At 35.8% G+C, this 21711-nt stretch overlaps 2 protein-coding genes across 2 annotated transcripts in view; one reads left to right on the forward strand and one right to left on the reverse strand.

Moving 5' to 3' along the window:
• The window catches only part of LOC136026590 (centromere protein J-like), a 111481-nt gene that overhangs the window by 87293 nt on the left and 2477 nt on the right, over positions 1-21711 (forward strand). The window lies entirely within an intron of this gene.
• On the reverse strand, positions 2392-12040 carry LOC136026591 (uncharacterized). Its single transcript, XM_065703303.1, has 2 exons — positions 10086-12040; positions 2392-5000 (listed from the first exon to the last, which is right to left on the reverse strand). Exons 1-2 carry the CDS (start codon positions 10209-10211, stop codon positions 4542-4544), a joined length of 585 nt encoding a protein of 194 aa, XP_065559375.1. The 5' UTR covers positions 10212-12040; the 3' UTR covers positions 2392-4541.

Here is a 21711-nt window from a genome sequence, read left to right on the forward strand (position 1 = left end):
CCTCATCTACAAAGCATTTTGCCACCTTTAAAGGAAAACTCTCTTCGATTGAAAACAGCCCTAATCTCCGAAACTTAATACGGACTCGGTAAACTGCAATGGCTAAAAACCATACGAACAGTAGTTACTTAATTTCAAGCAATAAATTCAGCCATTTACGAAACATAGCAGATAAAGAACACTGATCTGAAGTCGAAGGAACCTTTTGAAAAGGTCAGTAGCCTTCTGAAAAGGATTCTATACTTCAAATTTATCGCTTGCTTCATTTTTATAAAAAAAAAAAAAATCAGAAGTTGAAGAAAGGTAATTCCTGTGATGGAAGTATTTGAAACCGAGTACATGCCAAACCAAAAATGTCAACAAATCTAAAAACCAAGCTTATATACACATGTGCTGATGCACGGGTCCATCATCAAAAGTCAAGTAAAAAACTAAGCGAAATATAAACGCGTGCTAGTTCATAAGTCCAGCACTATAAGAGTCAACGAATCTAAAAACTTCGCTAAAAACAAAGCTTAGACCAAAGGATAAACGAATCTAAAAACCAAGCTTAAAATGGACAGATGCTGATGCACGTGTCCATCACCGAAAGTGTCAACAAACTGAAAAACCAAGCTTATTATAGACACGTGCCGATTTACTGATAAATTTAAATACCTTCATAGGTATTGTTTAAAAAATTAGAAAAGAAAAAAAAGTTAAAATGCAGGTTTCTTGCGAGTTAATTTTATACTTTATTTTGAAACCGTTGTGGCGACGATTGATATACCTGAATATTGTATAGAGGGATTGTCCCCTGTCTAATTATTCTTCCAAAATGTTCAATTTCGAAGAAATGTTTGGTACGACACTGTTTGTTAATTAATTAAACGTCTCCAATGATATCAGGCCGTCTTTGTTTCAAATTTTGAGATCCAGTTGCACGGGCCGTTCCAACGTCAGCAAGGCTGCATCCACTATTTTTATTCATGAGATAGGGACAGTGGTGTTCTGACTGGTATAAGGGTGTACACCTCACCCTTGGAAATTTTGTTTGACTTGTAAGTGATGAGTTTTTAAAACTTTTGTACCCCACCCCCTTCTTGACATAAACACCCCTCACCCCTTCCCCGAACAAAATTAGTGGTTCAAGACCCCCTGGTTACGACCTCGACCATGAGACCCAGTTATCTCGTTGCTGTCACGCGTAAAGGTCGTATTAATATTTTCAAACTTCTGAGATAATTTCTAAAAACTATTTGCTAAGCTGTTCTCAAAGGGAGGATCAAACAAATAATTTACTATCAATGACACTTCAGTCCTCCTTATAGTCTGATTATTTTCCTACATCAACCTGATCAATTGCAACTTGATCTTCATCAGATGTAGCAACAATATTTTTTACTACAATCATTTGGCATTTTTTTATATTTTTGTATATTGGTACAATATTTTGGTACAATATTTTTATGAATTCTATTTTCTTCGTTTTAATTTTAATTATTTATAATTTATGTAAAATTGTGATCAAAGTTATGCTCTGACAAATTACAAATTAAGGATAAAAGCGGAGTTTTTACTCATACGCTTTAGAATAGTACGTCTTCTTTTAGCAATTACAGGTTTTTCAGTCAAGACTATTTGACCCTCTTTCCTTTTTTCCCCGTCCTGACGCTGCATGTGAAGCTTTTTAGAGGCTAATGCAATCCATATGTGTTGCAATAACTCCTTGGATTCCAGGCATTGTAGAATGTTAAAAAAGAATGTCTTATAGTAGCTTCGTGGATGCAAGACACTTGAGTGTGTTGGTGGACATTTCGAGTTTAATACCCTTTGTAAGGGTAAGTCAACCAGGTTAAGTCAGGGTGGTATTTTGTAACGTTTAAGACACGTTAGCAAATTATTTTAGTGGGTATGCAGTGTTGGTGTTAGAACATTACATTCCAATAGGCTATGATCAAGGGTTTTTATTTTGTATTGCAGGATCTGCAATATAGAGGTGATGGTGTGAGTACAGTAGCATTAGGGATTTTATTAGAAAAGGGATTAGGGATTTGATTAGAGCCTGTATATTGAGGTCATTTAAGCCTTCAAGGATTCGCTGGTACATTTTGGAGTGAAATTTGGCAGAAAACACAGAAATTGTATAGTACAATTTTAATGAGAATATTTTATATTTTATCTAAAAATGTCGGCGATCCTTATAATTTGCAATCGGCCTCATATGTTACTGCTGCTTTACTAGAGCTATGATGTAAAAATAGCCAACTTTAGATTTTGCAGTTCGATTTCAGTTTGCTACAGTCCTGGAATCATGGCTGGAAATTTGATTCTTAGGTCAGCAAAGTATAATCTTTTGGTTTACTAGCGTCAAAATTGACTATTAATATTCTATTCTAGATAGTTCTAATATATTTAAGTAAAACCTTTATTTCAATCTATTCACACAATTAAACTATTAAATCAAATATACAATCAAAAATACAATCAAGTTTCAAAAAACTTCTCGTGAATACGTTATGATTCTTAAAACCACTTGTTATACACAAATGTTAGCACCAACTGACTTATTACTGACTCAATTAAAATATCTCAGCGCCACGGATGAACCACTATGTGCTAGCTTGTAATGAAAGGGGAGGTAATCTGTCCTTATATCTGGTAATATATCTTGTTCTTCCATGAAGATGCAGCTGTGTGAACCTGGGTTAAGCAGCGCAAACTTTGGTTTTTCCATGTAAATGAACATAGAACTTTCGTCACTTCTTAGCCTTCATAATCGAATTAATGTTCGAGAGGATATGTCTATTGTGACCTTCTAATTCACTATTAATCTTTTTAATGAAGGAAACTTAGTTTCTGCGCTTCAGTTTACGAATATTTCCTAAATCCTTTGTTTTTAATCTTAAAGGAGTTTCATTGCTCGGACTTACGGCCTAAAGCTTCCATGTTGTGATTACACTATTAATGTTAAGGAATCTGAGTTTTTTAATTTAAGGGATTTTATTTTTTTTAGAAACAGTAATTTAAGTTCAAGATTGGACCTAGATTAGTGAAGTGTGTGAACACAGTGACTGTGTGTGTGACTTAAGGCCTATAGCTTCCATGTTGTGATTACACTATTAATGTTAAGGAATCTGAGTTTTTTAATTTAAGGGATTTTAGTTTTTCTTAGAAACAGTAATTTAAGTTCAAGATTGGACCTAGATTAGTGAAGTAATAATTTTAAACCAATTACTGCAAATGAGGACAAAAATACAATTCTAAAATTTGTAGATTTCAAAATTTAATTTTTCTAAATTTTTTAAAATTGGTAAAAAATTTGATAACAATGCTGATAGTATGATCACTCATGCTAATAGCTATATTAAAATGAATGAGTCGGATAAGGAGAATACACTTTTGTGTTTTCTTTTTCATGTTTACTGGTTTTATTTTTTATTTTTTCAATTTTTTTTTTTTTCAGTTGAATTCTGATTCAGATACATACAAGCTACAGTGTCGATGAAATCGAGTCTGACGACCAGACATCAGACTTGCATGTAAAAACTGTCGCTGATGTGTTTGTGAGTGAAATTGTGGAAAGACTTCGTAAAAAATTTGATAGCACTGCTTATAACATGATCTCTAATTCTGAGAGTTATGTTCAAATGACGGAGTCAGACAGGAAGAAAATGCCGGTGCAGCTAATGTATGCAAAAAAAAATGCAGCCATTTCCGAAGAGAAAGTCACAAGGGGAATTATTGTTTCTCCACCCCTCTCAAAAAGGGGGTCGACTCTCTCGAATCCAATCTGGGGAGCTTTCAACAAAGAGGAGTATAATAATCAAGTACATGAGGTCCTCAAAGAGATTCAGTGTAACACCGACAATTACAATCGGATAATGAAGCACGTTGGTCTCATTGGGATGAAAAGTAACAGCACACCAGCTGTGACAGCTGCAATATATTAGAACTTGAAAAAAAAATAATGTTTTTGGAAATAAACAAATTGTCTGAGAAAGTCTAAGAAAGAAGCTGATTAATTGAAGTCAAGCTTAACTGAAGAAAGAATAGGTTTAAGAAGCAAATGGATAATGAAAAACGAAGATGGCAGTTGCAGATTGAAGAGGAAAAAAGAAATTAAAGAGTTCAGACAAGCATGAAGATGAGACTCCAAAGATGACAGATGAAGGAATGGAGTTGAAAAATAAGGTATGGTAAAAAGAACCTTCTTTGATGAAACACTTGTAGATCAAGTTATAGTCTTGCTGTTTAATTTTGTTCACTATTTTAAACATGATATATTAAAACAAGTAATAAAAAGAGATAAGGAATAATAACAGTAAGAAAAGAACTAACAAGATTTGCAACAGTATTTTTTTGTTATAGCTGTAACAAAATCCTGTATGCATGAGAACATATTAAATTAGCATTATTATACATGCTGAATTGGAAAATTGTAACAGGGCCTACCAAAATCTCAATTATTTTGAACGACTTTACTTGTTTTTGCTTTTGTTGAACTCCCCTTCTTCTCAATTGTTACTCTCTCTTCAGTTCTCTCTTCTTCTATCTCCCCTTCAGTTGTTACTTTCTATCCCAATGAGACTAACATGCTTCATTATCCAATTGTAATCGTCGGTGTTACACTGAATATCTTTGAGAACCTCACTTACTTCATTATTATACCATTCTTTGTCCCTAAAAGCTTCCCAGATGGGATTTGAGGGAGTCAACCCCATTTTATAGGAGGGAGGAGAAACAATCTTTCTACTTGTGACTTTCACTTTGGTAGTTGCTGCACTGTGTTTGTCACAAAATAGCCGCACTGACGTATTCTCCTTATCCGACTCTTTCATTTTAATATAACTATCAGCATGAGTGATCATGCCATCAGCTGTGTTATCAATTGTTTTACTAAGTTTTGTAATAATCTCACAAGCAAACACATCACCAACAGTTTTTACACCAGAATGGTTGTCAGAATCAATTTCGTCGATACCGTAGCTTGTAACCATTGTATCTGAATCAGAATCACCCTAAAAATAAAAAACGAAAACATTAAAAAAAATTAAAAAGGAAAACCTGTAAACATAAAAAAGAAAACACAAAAGCAGGTTTTTCAGCCAGTTTTCCAGAAAAAAAAAATTCCAGAAATTTCAACAATGAAACAAATTTCAGCAATACAAAATTCGTGTTCATTGCTGGTTCTGAAATCCTTTTCAGGATTATTATCCTTTCTGAAAGAGTTGAAGCTATAGTTTAGTAATGGCAACGCATCAACCCATTACTTTTCTTTACTTTGTATGGACTTGGTCAAAATGGCTCCTGAATAATTAAAAAAAATGACATCAGCCAATGTTCAGATGACAATTCGATTTTAAATTGTGTCTCCCATTTTTTCCACGGAAGATAACCTATTTGAAGCTCGCCACAATAAGGCAAACAGCTACAATTTCTTTGCCTTCGGACGCGATCAAATGTTGACACTACACCTGACGGGTTTTGAGTTTACATATTCTGCTTGTGGCAGAATATGGAACACAATCATCCAAAAAGTATTTAGGTTAGCTAGCTTTATTTTTTCTTCAAAAAAACACAAAAGTTGGTTTACCAGCAGCAATCATTAAATAAATTGTTTAGAAACTGAATTGACAAAAGCCATATAGCAGTCAGCTTAGAAATTAAAGAAATTTTGCTGGTTTTTATCTTATGGTACCAATCATCTAAAGTTTCCAAACAAAATCTCAAAATCAAGTGCAGTGTCAACTTAAAAAAAAAAACTCACCAGAAATGTAAAACAGATATTTATTACCTCTTGGTTTCTGGGAATTTTTCTGCTCTGTGCTGTTATTATAAAAGTTAAGCATAACATTCAACCCCAAAATGAGTAGAATTTATTCTGTACAGGAGTGGGACAGCACCTTCCTCATCTCCACCCTAACCCTATAACCCTAGCCTCTAACCCTGTAGCCCTCTGCCCAGTAACCCTAATCCTGTTTGTTGTAATTTCTGTTCGTTTTTAAGTTGACCTTCTTATTCATTTTAGTTTTGACTTGTTTTAGATTTTGTTTCTAGTCTGTTTACTTGTTTTTAGTTTCTTTTTAAGAAATAAAATTCACCGTCTTAGAAATAAAGTCTGACGAAGCTAAAAAAAAAAAAATAAATAAATAAAAAAACTAACTAGTTTAACATTCACATTATTAAAACTTCTCTTTAAGGTTCTGTACTCCCCAAAATTCAGACAAATTTTATGAAAGTGAGCTACTGCCTCATTAGTCACGCTAAAAAATTTAATTACTTAAAAACTGAAATCATTTTTTAAGTGTCATAGGGAAGATTTGGTCCCATAAAGGACAAGATTGACAGCAAAAAACTTTTCAAAACTTGTGATTTTGGAATTGAAATTTTGGACATGTTTGCTACATTTGTTCCACTTTAGGGAAGATTGGAGGTTACTAAATAATGCCCAGTGTGCCTCTAGGGGCACTGGAGGAACTAAGGTCTAAGGTTGCTTTATTTGATATTTTGTCTGGGAAAATATTCCCATTTAAGGTAAAAGTACTAAGACTCCACCAAAGAAATGGGCCCCTAGCATAAATAGTGCTCAGCAACTATGATCCTCAACAAGCAGTATGTATTCTCACTAAAACAGTTCTAAATCACTTCTGGCTAATTTAAATTTCATCCCTTCAGAAAAAAAGCTGCAAAACTAGTAAAATCAAATCCAAGCCTTGCAGATTATTGTTACGTGTTACTAATTTTATTTTTTCCTAGTTTTTGAGTTGTTTTATGTTTTCTCGTACTATGATTTTTAAACCCTTGAAAAGTTTTGATCTTTTCCAAATTGAGACAATCTGAAAAAAAATTTCAGATGTTTTGGAAATGTTTCCTATTATTTCATACATCTTCACTAGTTTGTCGAACTTTCCAAATGATTGTTAACTTTACAAAGAACGCAAACTTTCCAAAGATGTAGAATGAAAAATTCTGTTGGGTTCAAACTGCACATGCATGGATGCGGGTCTAAGTGAAAAATCAGTTTCTGTAAAATTCAACTAAACAATACTTGTAAACTGTAGCTGGTATAGGAAAATGTAAAGTTATTACTCATTTGTCTAGATTACCCTAGTCAAGGTAAAAAAAAGAAAAGAAAAACCCACCCTCTAAACTTAGACTGAAATTTGTAATTTCATCTGTCCAGAGTAAAAATGCTTTATTTTTAATAATAATAATAAAAAAAAACAAGGCTTAAGCCATAGCAGATTGAGGTTTTCAGCATTCCACATTTCAATCAGACTTTTAAAAAAAGCTTCAGCTAGGGGAGAATAATATCTTAGGCTTCAATAATATCATGGCTTGCTTAAACCTATCTAGTTTATTTTTCAAGATGTTGAAATATCTGCTTGTGTTTCTTATGGTATTCTACATAGGCTGGTTCTCAGATGTTTTTGGATTCGTTTTGTCCAGTGCAAGATAAGCAGATGCGTGAGAGGAGGAACAGTAATCTTAAAATTCCAAAGGTGGCTACCACTCAATCACATCTGACTTTTGGCAATACCAATCTTACATGGCCATCTTACATTTTAGGGCTAGAAAGAAAGAAATTTGTGCACGTTCTACAGATGAAGGATGACAGATTGATAAAGACTACTAATTTTTGCCATCTATCAGGGGTAAAACAAAAAGCAAGTTGTGAATAGTATAGGACAGATCATAGGGAATGATTCAGGGTTGTATCCAGGATTATTTTTCAGGGGGAGGGGTACAAAAGGATCTTTTTCTGGGTGTCTTGCAAAAAGACCTTCATAAATCATATAAAAAAGTTACATTCATTTTTTTACGTTTTTATGTGTCAGACAAACATTTCGGTAGGGGAGGGGTGCCAACTCCCACCTGAATACGGCCTTTGAAGGATCTAAAGGAAATGTAAGCTTCTTGGGTTAGGGTAAAGAGTAAAGCCTTGAAAATGTTGGGTTGGGGGAGAGCATACAATATTTGTGGCCTGATGTGGCTTGGTACTGCAGTGATTTTTATTAGTGGTATTAGCTATAATTTACTCAATCAAAAGTCGCAAAATGTAAAGCCATTAGTAATGGAAAATGATTGTAAACCTTGTCCTTTGAATTGTATTTTAATTGTTAAAACAGCACAAAAAACGTTTACCCTTGATGGAAATAATTTTTTTGAAAGTTGATTAAATGTATTAGCTTGTTCCATTAAGAACAAGCTAAACTAGGGAATGGGTGCCAAGGAGCTATTTATCGCTAATGGAACCTCCACTATCTCCTGTTTTCTGATACAATCGATGGTACTTGTTAATTAAATGAAACACACTCAAGGATTGTGCTTAGGTTAGATTACAAAAAACCGGTTTCATAACTACAAAGACAAGTGACGGGTGATGCAATATATTGGACTTAGACAGAATGCTTTGGACTTGAACAATTTGGGCTATATATTTAACACTAGAGGGTGGGGAAGGGGGGTTAGGTTAGTGGCGCTGTTCAAATAATTTTATCCCTCCCCCTTAATGTTCAAATATATAGCCCAAATTGTAGTATTACATAAACTATAGGTTATATGAAGTTTATGTTTCATCAGGATTAGCGCCAATCTGTCTCACTGTAGCACCAATCCGTCTAAGGCCAACACAGCTATGCACACTTCTCCTCCATTTCAATCTATTCAAAGCCTTCCTCTCTACGCCTTGCCAATAAGTTCCAATTTCACTTAAATCTAACCTTACGAACTTCCCCACCGCATTTGGGAACAACCTGCTTTTTATTTGATCCTTGATGGTTGGTTAACAAGGACAATCCTAGACAGATATCTGACTTTGTTGAGATACATACTATTCACTAAAAAGGCTGTAGGCCCTTAGCCATGGTGCACCCTCCCCCTCCTCCCAACAGTAGCTTTCAATGCTAGAGAAAACAGATTATGTCTTTAATTTAAATTGTCTATTTTAATTTTGAAACTGCCATAAAAGCCAAAAAATTATTTAATCCAGCAATGAATAGGAATTTTTCCATTCTTGAAATTTGTTTCACAAAGTAAAAGAAAAACCAGAAGCCAGTGAAACCAGTTTTTGTAAAACCAGCAATGAACTCGAATTTTGTATTGCTGAAATTTGTTTCATTGCTGAAATTTCTGGAATTTTTTTCTGGAAAACTGGCTGAAAAACCAGCTTTTGTGTTTTCTTTTTTATGTTTATAGGTTTTCTTTTTTATTTTTTTTAATGTTTTTCTTTTTTATTTTCAGGGTGATTCTGCTTCAGATACAATGGTTACAAGCTATGGTATCAATGAAATTGATTCTGACAACCATTCTGTTGGTGATGTGTTTGCTTGTGAAATTATTTAAAAACTTCATAAAACAATTGATAATGCTGCTGATAGCATGATCACTCATGCTGATAGTTATATTAAAATGAAAGAGTTGGATAAGGAGAATACGTCAGTGCAGCAACTACCAAAGTGAAAGTCACAAGCGGAAAGATTGTTTCTCCTCCCTCCTTTAAAAGGGGGTTGACTTCCTCAAATCCCATCTGGGAAGCTTTCAAGGACAAAGAATAGTATAATAAAGTGAGGTTCTTAAAGAGATTCAGTGTAACACCGACAATTACAATTGGATAATGAAGCATGTTAGTCTCATTAGGATGGAAAATAACAACTGAAGGGGAGATAGAAGAAGATAGAACTAAAGAGAGAGTAACAATTGAGAAGAAGGGGAGTTTGACAAAAGCAAAAACATGTAAAGTTGTTCAAAATAATTGAGATTTTGGTAGGCCCTGTTACAACTTTCCAATTCAGCATGTATAATAATGCTAATTTAATATGTTCTCATGCATACAGGATTTTGTTACAGCTATAACAAAAAATTACTGTTGCAAATCTTGCTAGTTCTTTTCTTACTGTTATTATTCCTTATCTCTATTTATTATTTGTTTTAATATATGATGTTTAAAATTGTGAACAAAATTAAACAGCAAGACTATAACTTGATCTACAAGTGTTTCATCAAAGAACGTTCTTCTTTGAGCTCACTAGAGTTCAAGCGCTAATTATTTTTTTTTGAGTAATTCCCCACTTATATTCAAAAAAGTGTTCTTTTTACCACACCTTATTTTTCAACTCCATTCCTTCATCTGTCATCTTTGGAGTCTCATCTTCATGCTTGTCTGAACTCTTTAATTTTATTTTTTCCTCTTCAATCTGCAACTGCCATCTTCGTTTTTCATTATCCATTTGCTTCTTAAACCTATTCTTTTCTTCAGTTAAGCTTGACTTCAATTAATCAGCTTCTTTCTTAGACTTTCTCAGACAATTTGTTTATTTCCAAAAACATTAATTTTTTTTCAAGTTCTAATGTATTGCAGTTGTCACAGCTGGTGTGCTGTTACTTTCCATCCCAATGAGACCAACATGCTTCATTATCCGATTGTAATTGTCGGTGTTACACTGAATCTCTTTGAGGACCTCATGTACTTGATTATTATACTGCTCTTTGTTGAAAGCTCCCCAGATTGGATTCGAGAGAGTTGACCCCCTTTTTGAGAGGGGTGGAGAAACAATAATTCCCCTTGTGACTTTCTCTTCGGAAATGGCTGCATTTTTTTTTTTTACATACATTAGCTGCACTGGCATTTTCTTCCTATCTGACTCTTCCATTTGAACATAGCTCTCAGAATTAGAGATGATGTTTTAAGCACTGTTATCATATTTTTTACAAAGTCTTTCCACAATTTCACTCACAAACACATCAGCGACAGTTTTTACATGCAAGTCTGATGTCTGGTCGTCAGACTCGATTTCATCGACACTGTAGCTTGTATGTATCTGAATCAGAATTCAACTGAAAAAATAAATTCATATAAATTCATATAATATTCATATAAAAATTCAACTGAAACCAGTAAACATGAAAAAGAAAACACAAAAGTGTATTCTCCTTATCCGACTCATTCATTTTAATATAGCTATTAGCATGAGTGATCATACTATCAGCAGTGTTATCAAATTTTTTACCAATTTAAAAAATTTTAGAAAAATTAAATTTTAAAATCTAAAATTTTAGAATTGTATTTTTGTCCTCATTTGCAGTAATTGGTTTAAAATTATTACATCACTAATCTAGGTCCAATCTTGAACTTAAATTACTGTTTCTAAGAAAAACTAAAATCCGTAAAATTAAAAAACTCAGATTCCTTAATATTAATAGCGTAATCATAATATGGAAGCTATAGGCCATAAGTCTCAGCAATGAAACTCCTTTAAACTTAAAAACAAAGGATGCAGGAAATATTCATTCAGGAAATATTCAGGAAACATTCGATATTCAGGAAATATTCATGAAGTACAGAAACTAAATTTCCTTCATTAAAAAGATTAATAGAGAATTAGAAGGTCACAATAGACATATCCTCTTGAACATTAAATCAATTATGAAGGCTAAGAAGTGACTGAAGTTCTATGTTCACTTACATGGAAAAACCAAAGTTTGCACTGCTTAACCCAGGTTCACACAGCTGCATCTTCATGGAAGAACAAGATATATTACCAGATTTGTAAGGACAGATTACCTCCCCTTTCTTTGCAAGCTAGCACATAGCAGTTCATCTGTGACACTAAGATATTTTAATTGAGTCAGTAATAAGTCAGTTGGTGCTAAAATTTGTGTATAACAAGTGGTTTTAAGAATCATGACATATTCATGAGAAGTTTTTTTAAACTTGATTGTATTTTTGATTGTTTATTTGATTTATTAGTTTAATTGTGTGAATAGATTGAAATAAAGTGTTACTTAAATATGTTAGAACTATCTAAATAGAATATTAATAGTCAATTTTGACACAAGTAAACCAAAAGATTATACTTTGCTGACCTAAGAATCAAATTTCCAGCCATGATTCCAGGACTGTAGCAAACTGAATATTCTCCAAAATGAAGATTCTTTTTCATTGGGTGACACAAAATCAAACTGCAAAATCAAAAGTTGGCTATTTTAACATCATAGCTCTAGTAAAGCACCAGTAACATATGACGCCAATTGTGAATTATAAGGATCGCCAACATTTTAGATAAAATAGAAAATATTCTCATTAAAATTGTGTAATACAATTTCTGTGTTTTCTGCCAAATATCACTTCAAAATGTACCAGAGAATCCTTGAAGGCCTAAGTATCCTCAATATACAGGCTCTAATCAAATCCCTAATCTCTTCTCTAATACAATCCCTAATGCTACTGTACTCACATCCTCATCTCTATACTGCAGATCCTGCAATACAAAATAAAAACCCTTGATCATAGCCTATTGGAATGTAATGTTATAACTCCAACACTGCATACCCACTAAAATAATTTGCTAAAGTGTCTTAAACATTACAAAATACCACCCTGACTTAACCTAGTTGACCTAACCCTAACAAAGGGCATTAAACTTGAAATGTACACCAACATACTCCAGTGTTGTACATCCACGGAGCTACTATAAGACATTCTTCTTTAACATTCTATAATGCCAGAAACCCAAGGAGTTATTGCAACACATATGGATTTCAGTAGTCTCTAAAAAGCTTCACATGCAGCATCAGGACAGGGAAAAAAGACTTTCCTGGGACACACTTTAGCCTCTAGACCCATCCCTGAAAGTTTCATTTTCCTAACCTAAACCCTTTCTGAGATAGCAAGAAGTCAATTAACTAGAATTTTACCAAAAACAGATAACTGTCTATTTTCCTCCAGTTTAATATTTATCAGACCAACTTCATTTTTACTTGTAAAAAGCAAAGTTATTTCCCTAGAGGATATATTCACTCTAACCAATGTCAGCAGGCCTCTCCCTTTTCTCCCTTCTCTATCCCCATCTTACAGGATGAAAACCTACAAATTTTGTTCTCTTTTCACTGGTTAGAAGAGTCTCCTGAAGGAGGACCAAGTAAGGCTGGGCTGTTACTATTAATGTATTTCTTAAAGCAGTTTTAGTATTTCCTATTCCTTATGTGTTTAGTTGCAAGACCTTCAGGATTTACTGATGTGCTTCCCCTTTTTTAAATATTTACCTTTGTCTGGTGAGGTCTCTTTACCAGGTGATGTACAAGCTCTTTTTGTCATAATTATCTTACTTTGATCCTTTTCTGCCCCATTATTTCTTAGAAATATTCTAGTTGACCAACTTCATTTAGGGTAAAGCAACCGGTACTGGGACACTTTGTTCACTCTTCACACTTTTTGACATTTAATCTAATATAAATACTCTTTTATACCAAATGATCTAAAGTGCTAAAGAGTTTTGCCTTTTATTTTAATGTTTTAGGAAGAACAGAGGAGGTGATATGTCATATAATGCAGGGCTTTAATTGGATGAAAATAGGCAGTAAAGTGGCCACCATTTCCTCACAAAAATTCAAAACTTAAATTAATAATTTTTGCACTTCTCATACATTTACTTTCTATTATACAAACCCCCTAAAAAGACCTGGGCTATGTTGTAAAAGCCACCCCTCTGCAAAAAAAGACAAAAAAAAAAGACTGCATAAAAAGTAATGACAGACCTATCAATTCCTTTGCCTCAGTGCCATAGCAAGACTCAAAAACAAATTTTATTCGAAAATAAATTAGATTGATTTAAAAAGGAAAATAAGAGGCTTAATGCCGGTCAGGATTTAAAATAAGAGCTCTGAGTCACGATGTCCTTCTAAATATCAAAATTCATTAAGATCCGATCACCCACTCGTAAGTTATAAATACCTAATTTTTTCTAATTTTTCCTCTCCCTTTAGCCCCCCAGATGGTCGAATCTGGGAAAACGACTATCAAGTCAAATTGTGCAGCTCCCTGACACGCCTACTAATTTTAATCGTCCTAGCACGTCCAGAAGCACCAAACTCGCCACATCACTGAACTCCTACCCCCAACTCCCCCAAAGAGAGCAAATCCAGTACGATTCTGTCAATCACGTATCAAGGACATTTGTGTATTCTATCCACAAAGCTTCATCCCGATTCCTACACTCCAAGTGTTTTTCCAAGATTTCCCCCTCCAACTCCCCCCAATGTCAAACGATCTGGTCGGTATTTGAGATAAGAGCTCTGAGACATGAATTCTTTCTAAAAATCCAATTTCATTAAGATCCGATCATCTATTCGTAAGATAAAAATACCCCTTTTTTTACGTTTTCCAAGAATTTCGGTTTCCCCCTCCAACTCCCCCCAACGTCACAGGATCTGGTCAGAATTTAAAATAAGAACTTTAAAGCACAAGATCCTTCTAAATATCAAATTTCATTAAGATCTGGTCACCCTTTCGTAAGTTACAAATACCTCAATTTTCAAAATTACCCCCCCCCCTCCAATTCCACCAAAGAGAGCAGATCCGGTCCGGTTATGTCAGTCACGTATCTTAGACAGGTTTTTAATCTTCCCATCCAGTTTCATCCTGATCTCACCGCTTTAAGTATTTTCTAAGATTTCCGACCAACCCCCCCCCAACTGCCCCCCCCCCCTAATTACGCTTGATCCGGTTGAGATTTAAAATTAGAGATCTGAGTTACGAGGTCCTTCTAAATATGAAGTTTCATGAAGATCCGATCACTCCTTCGTAAATTAAAAATACGTAATTTTTTCTTATTTTTCAGAATTAACCCCCCCCCCCCAATAGATCGGATCCGTTTCAATTACGTTAATCACGTATGTAAGACTTCTGCTTATTTTTCCCACCATGTTTCATCCCGATCCCTCCAATCTAAGCGTTTTCCATGATTTTAGGTTCCCCCTCCCCAAACTTCCCCCAACGTCACCAGATCCAGTCAGGATTTAAAATAAGAGCTTTGAGACACGATACCCTTCTAAATATCAAATTTCATTGAGATCCGATAACCCGTTCGTAAGTTAAAAATACCTCATTTTTCTAATTTTTCAGAATTAACCCCTCCCCCAACTACCCCAAAGAGAGCGGATCCGTTCCGGTTATGCCAATCATGTATCTAGGACTCGTGATTATTTTTTCCACCAAGTTTCATCCCGATCCCTCCACTCTAAGTGTTTTTCAAGTTTTAGGTTCCCCCTCCCAACTCCCCCCCCCAATGTCACCAGATCTGGTCGGGTTTAAAATAAGAGCTCTGAGCCACGATATCCTTCTAAATATCAAATTTCATTGAGATCCGATCACCCGTTCGTAAGTTAGAAATACTTCATTTTTCTAATTTTTCAGAAACCCCTCCCCCCCCCCAACAATCCCAAAGAGAGCGGATCCGTTCCGTTTATGTCAATCATGTATCTGGGACTTGTGCATATTTTTTCCATCAAGTTTCATCCCGATCCCTCCACTCTAAGTGTTTTCCAAGATTTTAGGTTTCCCCCCTCCAACTCCCCCCAATGTCATCAGATCCTGTCGGGATTTAAATTAAGAGCTCTGAGACACAATATCATTCCAAACATCAAATTTCATTAAGATCCCATCACCCGTTCATAAGTTAAAAATACTTCATTTTTTCCGAATTAACCGGCCCCCCACTCCCCCCCCCAGATGGTCAAATTGGGAAAATGACTATTTCTAATTTAAGCTGGTCCCGTCTCTGATACGCCTGCCAAATTTCATCGTCCTAGCTTACCTGGAAGTGCCTAAAGTAGCAAAACCGGGACCAACAGACCGACCGACAGAATTGGCGATTGCTATATGTCGCTTGGTTAATACCAAGTGCCATAAAAAGATTGTTTTCAGTTGCTAGCCAGCAAAACAAATGAATTTATAATGAGATCTATACTAGATAGAATTAACGGAAATGACAACGAGCTATTGTTACAGTTTCATTTCAAGAAGTAAATTCCGTCTACGATGACTTAGATAAACTTGCGAAGAAAGAAATACCCGCAATTTAAAGGGAACCTCGACAATCATGCGTCGTAGGTAGGTAGTAGAAATGGTCTTAAGTGCTAAAGAGCTCGGCCATGATTTTAATGTTTTATGATGAACAGAGGAGGTGATATGTCATATAATGCAGAGCTTTAATTTGATGAAAATAGGCAGTAAAGTGGTCACCATTTCCTCACAAAAATCCAAAACTTAAATTAATAATTTTTGTACTTCTCATACATTTACTTTCTATTATATAAATCCCTTAAAAAACAACTAGGCTCTGTTGTAAAAGCCACCCCTCTTCGCAAAAAAAGCAAACTCAACACAGACTACCAAAAAAGTAATGATAGGCCTATCAATTTCTTTGCCTCAGTGCCATAGCAAGACTCGAAAAAAAATTTCTGACAGTAAAAAGAAGTAAATAATTAGCTTTTCAGTCCTGTTGCGACAGCACAATCCTGAAATATGATTTTGACAGCCTAAAAAAGTTAGGATTTTAAATTTCTCCTCCTTGCTATTACGAAATGAAGATTTTCGCCTCGCAGTTGGGTTTTGCGGTAATACGGTCAGATTCCATTGACAAACCTAAATTTAATTAAATACTTTTTGACGGTATACGTTACTATACATTAGTAAAATTTAAAAAAAGACCATACAAATTGACTAATATCTTGTTTCAAACTTGTTTGCAAAAAGAAACAGTCTTAATATTGGCAAATTTATGAAAAGCTCAACTATTAAAAATCAATTACAAAAAAAAATCACTTTCGTCCAGATCCAAACCAGAGCAAGCAGTCCCAACCACAAATCCAACACCATGTGATGGGGGGTGCACCCCCGCGCCCTCCTTGGATCCGCCCCTGTTCAGATTGAAAGATGTATCTCTCATTTGAAGACTGAGCCGCTTTGAGGCGAATTATTATTTTATTTTATTTCTGAACATTTTTGAATTAATGCATGTTTTGATTTTGGCTCTCCGCACATGAATAATTAGAACAAAATTTGGATATTCATTTATATTTTTGGCTAAATGGTTTTCTCATAGTTTTGATTGGACGATTTTGAGAAGAAAGGAGCTGGGGAGTAGACCTAGTTACCCTCCAGTTTCTTGGTCAAACAGTTCGTGGTAACGAACTGTAGTAAGGAGCGACCCGGCTCAATAGTAACCAAAACTCTAAAAAACGGAATTTTGATACCAATAGTAACATCAAAAGAATCGCAATCTAATGCTGATTTTAAATATATAGGTTTCATCAAGTTTAGTCTTACCCATCAAAAGTTAAGAGCCTGAGAAAATCAGCCCTATTTTAGAAAATTGGGCGAAACACACCCTCAAAGTCATAGAATCTTAATGAAAATCACACCATCAGATTCAGCGTATCAGAGAACCCTGCTGTACAAGTGTTCCAAGATCCTATCTACAAAAATGTGGAATTTTGTATTTTTTGCCAGAAGACAAATCACGGATGCGTGTTTATTTGTTTGTTTTTATGGCACTTGGTATTAACCAAGTGACATATAGCAATCGCCAATTCTGTCGGTCTGTCTGTCTGTCTGTCGGTCCCGGTTTTGCTACTTTAGGCACTTCCAGAAAAGCTAGGACGATGAAATTTGGCAGGCGTATCAGGGACGGGACCAGCTTAAATTAGAAATAGTCGTCTTCCCAATTTGACCATCTGGGGGGGGCGGTTAATTCGGAAAAATAGAAGTATTTTTAACTTACGAACTGTTGATCAGATCTTAATGAAATTTGATGTTTGGAAGGATATCGTGTCTCAGAGCTGTTATTATAAAACCCGACCAGATCTGGTGACATTGGGGGGGATATGGGATGGGGAAACCTAAAATCTTGGAAAACAATTAGAGTGGAGGGATCAGGATGAAACTTGGTGGGAAAAATAAGCACAAGTTCTAGATACATGATTGATATAACCGGAACGGATTCGCTCTCTTTAGGGTGGTTGGGGGGGGGGGGTAATTCTGAAAAATTAAAAAAGAGAGATTTTTAACTTACAAACGGGTGATCGGATCTCAATGAAAATTGATATTTAGAAGGATATAGTGTCTTAGAGCTCGTATTTTAAATCCAGACCAGAACTGGTGACATTGGGGGGAGGGAGTTGGGAGGGGGAAACCTAAAACTTGGAATAAGCTTAGAGTGGAGGGATCGGGATGAAACTTGGTGGGAATATTAAGCACAAGTCCTAGATACATGACTGACATAACCAGAACGGATCCGCTCTCTTTGGGGTAGTTGGGGGGGGGATAATTCTGAAAAATTAGAAAAAATGAGGTATTTTTAACTTACGAACGAGTGATCCGATCTCAATGAAATTTGATATTTAGAAGGAAATCGTGTCTCAGAGCTCTTATTTTAAATCCCGACCGGATCTGGTGACATTTGGGGGGTTTGGGAGGGGGAAACCTAAAACTTGGAAAACACTTAGAGTGGAGGGATCGGGATGAAACTTGGTGGGAAAAATAAGCACAAGTCCTAGATACATAATTGACATAACCGGAACGGATCTGCTCTTTTTTAGGGAGTTGGGGGGTTAGAAATAGTCGTTTTCCCGATTTGACCATCTGGGGGGGAGTGGGGGGCCGGTTAATTCGGAAAAATTAGAAAAATTGAAGTAGTTTTAACTTACGAACTGTTGATCAGATCTTAATGAAATTTGATGTTTGGAAGGATATCGTGTCTCAGAGCTGTTATTTTAAATCCCGACCAGATCTGGTGACATTGGGGGGAGATATGGGAGGGGGAAACCTAAAATCTTGGAAAAGACTTAGAGTGAAGGGATCGGGATGAAACTTGGTGGGAAAAACAAGCACAAGTCCTAGATACATGATTGAACCGGAACGGATCCGCTCTCTTTGGGGTTGTTGGAGGGGGGGGGGGGGGGGTAATTCTGAAAAATTAAAAAATGAGGAATTTTTAACTTACGAACGGGTGATCGGATATCAATGAAATTTGATATTTAGAAGGATATGGTGTCTTAGATCTGTTATTTTAAATCCCGACCAGATCTGGTGACATTGGGGGGGAGAGTTGGGAGGGGGAAACCTGAAACTTGGAAAAACCTTAGAGTGAAGGGATCGGGATGAAACTTGGTGGAAAAAATAATCACGAGTCCTAGATACATGATTGACATAACTGGAACGGATCCGCTCTCTTTGGGGTAGTCGGGGGAGGGGTTAATTCTGAAAAATTAGAAAAAATGAGGTATTTTTAACTTGCGAACGGTTGATCGCATCTCAATGAAATTTGATATTTAGAAGGATATCGTGTCTCAAAGCTCTTATTTTAAATCCTGACCGGATCTGGTGACATTGGAGGAAGTTTTGGGTGGGGATTCTAAAATCATGGAAAACGCTTAAATTGGAGGGATCGGGATGAAACTTGGTGGGAAAAATAAGAGCAGAAGTCTTACATACGTCATTTAATAATTGGAATGGATCCGCTCTATTGGGGGGGGGGGGGTTAATTCTGAAAAATGAGAAAAAAATGACGTATTTTTAACTTACGGAGTGATCGGATCTTCATGAAACTTCATATTTAGAAGGACCTCGTAACTCAGATCTCTTATTTTAAATCTCTACCGGATCAAGCGTAATTGGGGGGGGGCGTTGGGGGGACCGGAAATCTTAGAAAATACTTAAAGCGGTGAGATCAGGATAAACTGGATGGGAAGATTAGAATCCTGTCTAAGATACGTGACTGAAATAACAAGACCGGATCTGCTCTCTTTGGTGGAATTGGGGGGGGGGGGGGGTAATTTCGAAAATTGAGGTATTTGTAACTTACGAAAGGGTGGCCAGATCTTAATGAAATTTGATATTTAGAAGGATCTCGTGCTTTAAAGTTCTAATTTTAAATTCCTACCAGATCCTGTGACATTGGGGGGAGTTGGAGGGGGAAATCAGAATTCTTTTTTGAAATTTGATTTTTAGAAGGAATGCATGTCTCAGAGCTCTTATTTCAAATCCCAACCAGATCTTTTGACATTGGGGGAGAGGAGGGGGAAATCTTGGAAAAACACTTGGAGTGGAGGAATCGGGATGAAGCTTGGTGGATAGAATAAACAAATTCTTGATACGTGATTGACAGAATCGTACTGAATACGCTCTGCTTTGGGGGAAATTGGGGGGGAGGGGTTCAGTGATCTGGCGAGTTTGGTGCTTCTGGAGGTGCTAGGACGATTAAAATTAGTAGGCGTGTCAGGGAGCTGCACAGTTTGACTTGATAAAGTCATTTTCCCAGATTCGACCATCTGGGGGGCTAAAGGGAGAGGAAAAATTAGAAAAAATTAGGTATTTATAACTTACGAGTGGGTAATCGGATCTTAATGAATTTGATATTTAGAAGGACATCGTGACTCAGAGCTCTTATTTAAATCCTGACTCGCATTAAGGCCTCGTTATTCTCCTTTTTAAATAATCTATTGATTCATAGAATTTTGTTAGAGCTCATACCATATGATCTCTTGGCTCTTAGCTCTTCTCGCCTCGTCACAAGTGCCATATGAGCTCTTAGCTCTTGTTTTTTTTGTTGTTGTTTTTTCCAGGGGTGATCGTATCGACCCAGTGGTCCTAGAATTTTGCGAGAGGGCTCATTCGAACGGAAATGAAAAGATCTAGATGCCCTTTTTAAGTGACCCAAAAATATCGGAGGGCACCTAGGCCCCCTCCCACGCTCATTTTTTCCCAAAGCAGTCGGATCAAATTCTGAGATAGCCATTTTCAGTCAGCATAGTCGAAAAACCTTATAACTATATCTTTAAGGACGACTTAGTCCCCCACAGTCCCGTGGTTGGGGCTGAAAGTTGCTAATTTTGACCAGTGTTTGCATATATTAATGGTTATTGGGAAATGTAGAGACGTTTTCAGGGGGATTTTTGGTTGGGAGGGGGGGGGTTTGAGAAGAGGGGGCTATGTGTGGGAAATTTTCCATGGAGGAATTTGTCATGGGGGAAGAAGATTTCCATAAAGGGGGCGCAGCATTTTCTAGCATTATTTAGAAAAACAATGAGAAAATAAATACGAAAAAGTTTTTTTTTCTAACTGGAAGTATGGAGTAGCATTAAAACTTAAAACGAACAGAAAATATTACGCATATAAGGGGTTCACCTCCTCCTAATACCTCACTCTTTACGCTAAAGGATTTTTTAGTAATTTCAGCTATTTATTCTACGGGGGCCTTTGTGATTCGGGGGACAAAATTTAAGCTTTAATGCAAAGAGTTATTGACGAGGTATTGACGAGTGGGTGAACCTTCTCATATACGTAATAAAACATACGAACATAGAAGTTTGTTACGTAAGCTAATTCGTAAGTTACGTATATCTTTTACTATGAAAACGTTCGTAAAACTAAATTTCTAGTTGCCTTTTTAAGTACCCAAAAAATTGGAGAGCAACTGGGCCTCCTTCCCCTCCTTTTTTCGCAAAATCATTCGATCAAAAACTATGGGAAAGCATTTAGCCAAATAATAAATATGCAAATTTCGCTTTAATTATTCATCTGCGGAGAGCCGAAATCAAATCATGGATTAACTAAAAAAACGTTTAGAAATTAAATAAAAAACAAGTTTTTTAAATGAAAGTAAGGAGCGACATAAAACTTAAAACGAACAGAAATTACTCCGTATATGAAAGGAGCTTTTCCTTCCTCAACGCCCCGCTCTTTACGCTAAAGTTTTTTCATTTTCTAAAAAGTAGAGCTAAGAGAGAGAGTCAAACTTAGCGTACAGAGGGAGGCGTTGAGGAAGAAAAGCCCCTTTCATATACGGAGTAACGTCTGTTCGTTTTAAGTTTTAATGTCGCTCCTTACTTTCATTTAAAAAACCTTGTTTTTTTAAATTAATACCTATTAGAGGCAACTCTATAGCGGTT

This window comes from Artemia franciscana, chromosome 4 (genome assembly GCF_032884065.1).
Source record: "Artemia franciscana chromosome 4, ASM3288406v1, whole genome shotgun sequence".
Lineage (NCBI taxonomy): Eukaryota > Metazoa > Arthropoda > Branchiopoda > Anostraca > Artemiidae > Artemia > Artemia franciscana.

Excerpts from the sequence above, each read along its gene's own strand:
- LOC136026591 (XM_065703303.1), bottom strand. The coding sequence starts at position 10,211 with ATGGATAATGAAAAACGAAGATGGCAGTTGCAGATTGAAGAGGAAAAA. Across the intron at positions 5,001-10,085 it reads GAATGGAGTTGAAAAATAAG|GGTGATTCTGATTCAGATAC; the intron begins GTGTGGTAAAAA and ends TTTTATTTTTAG.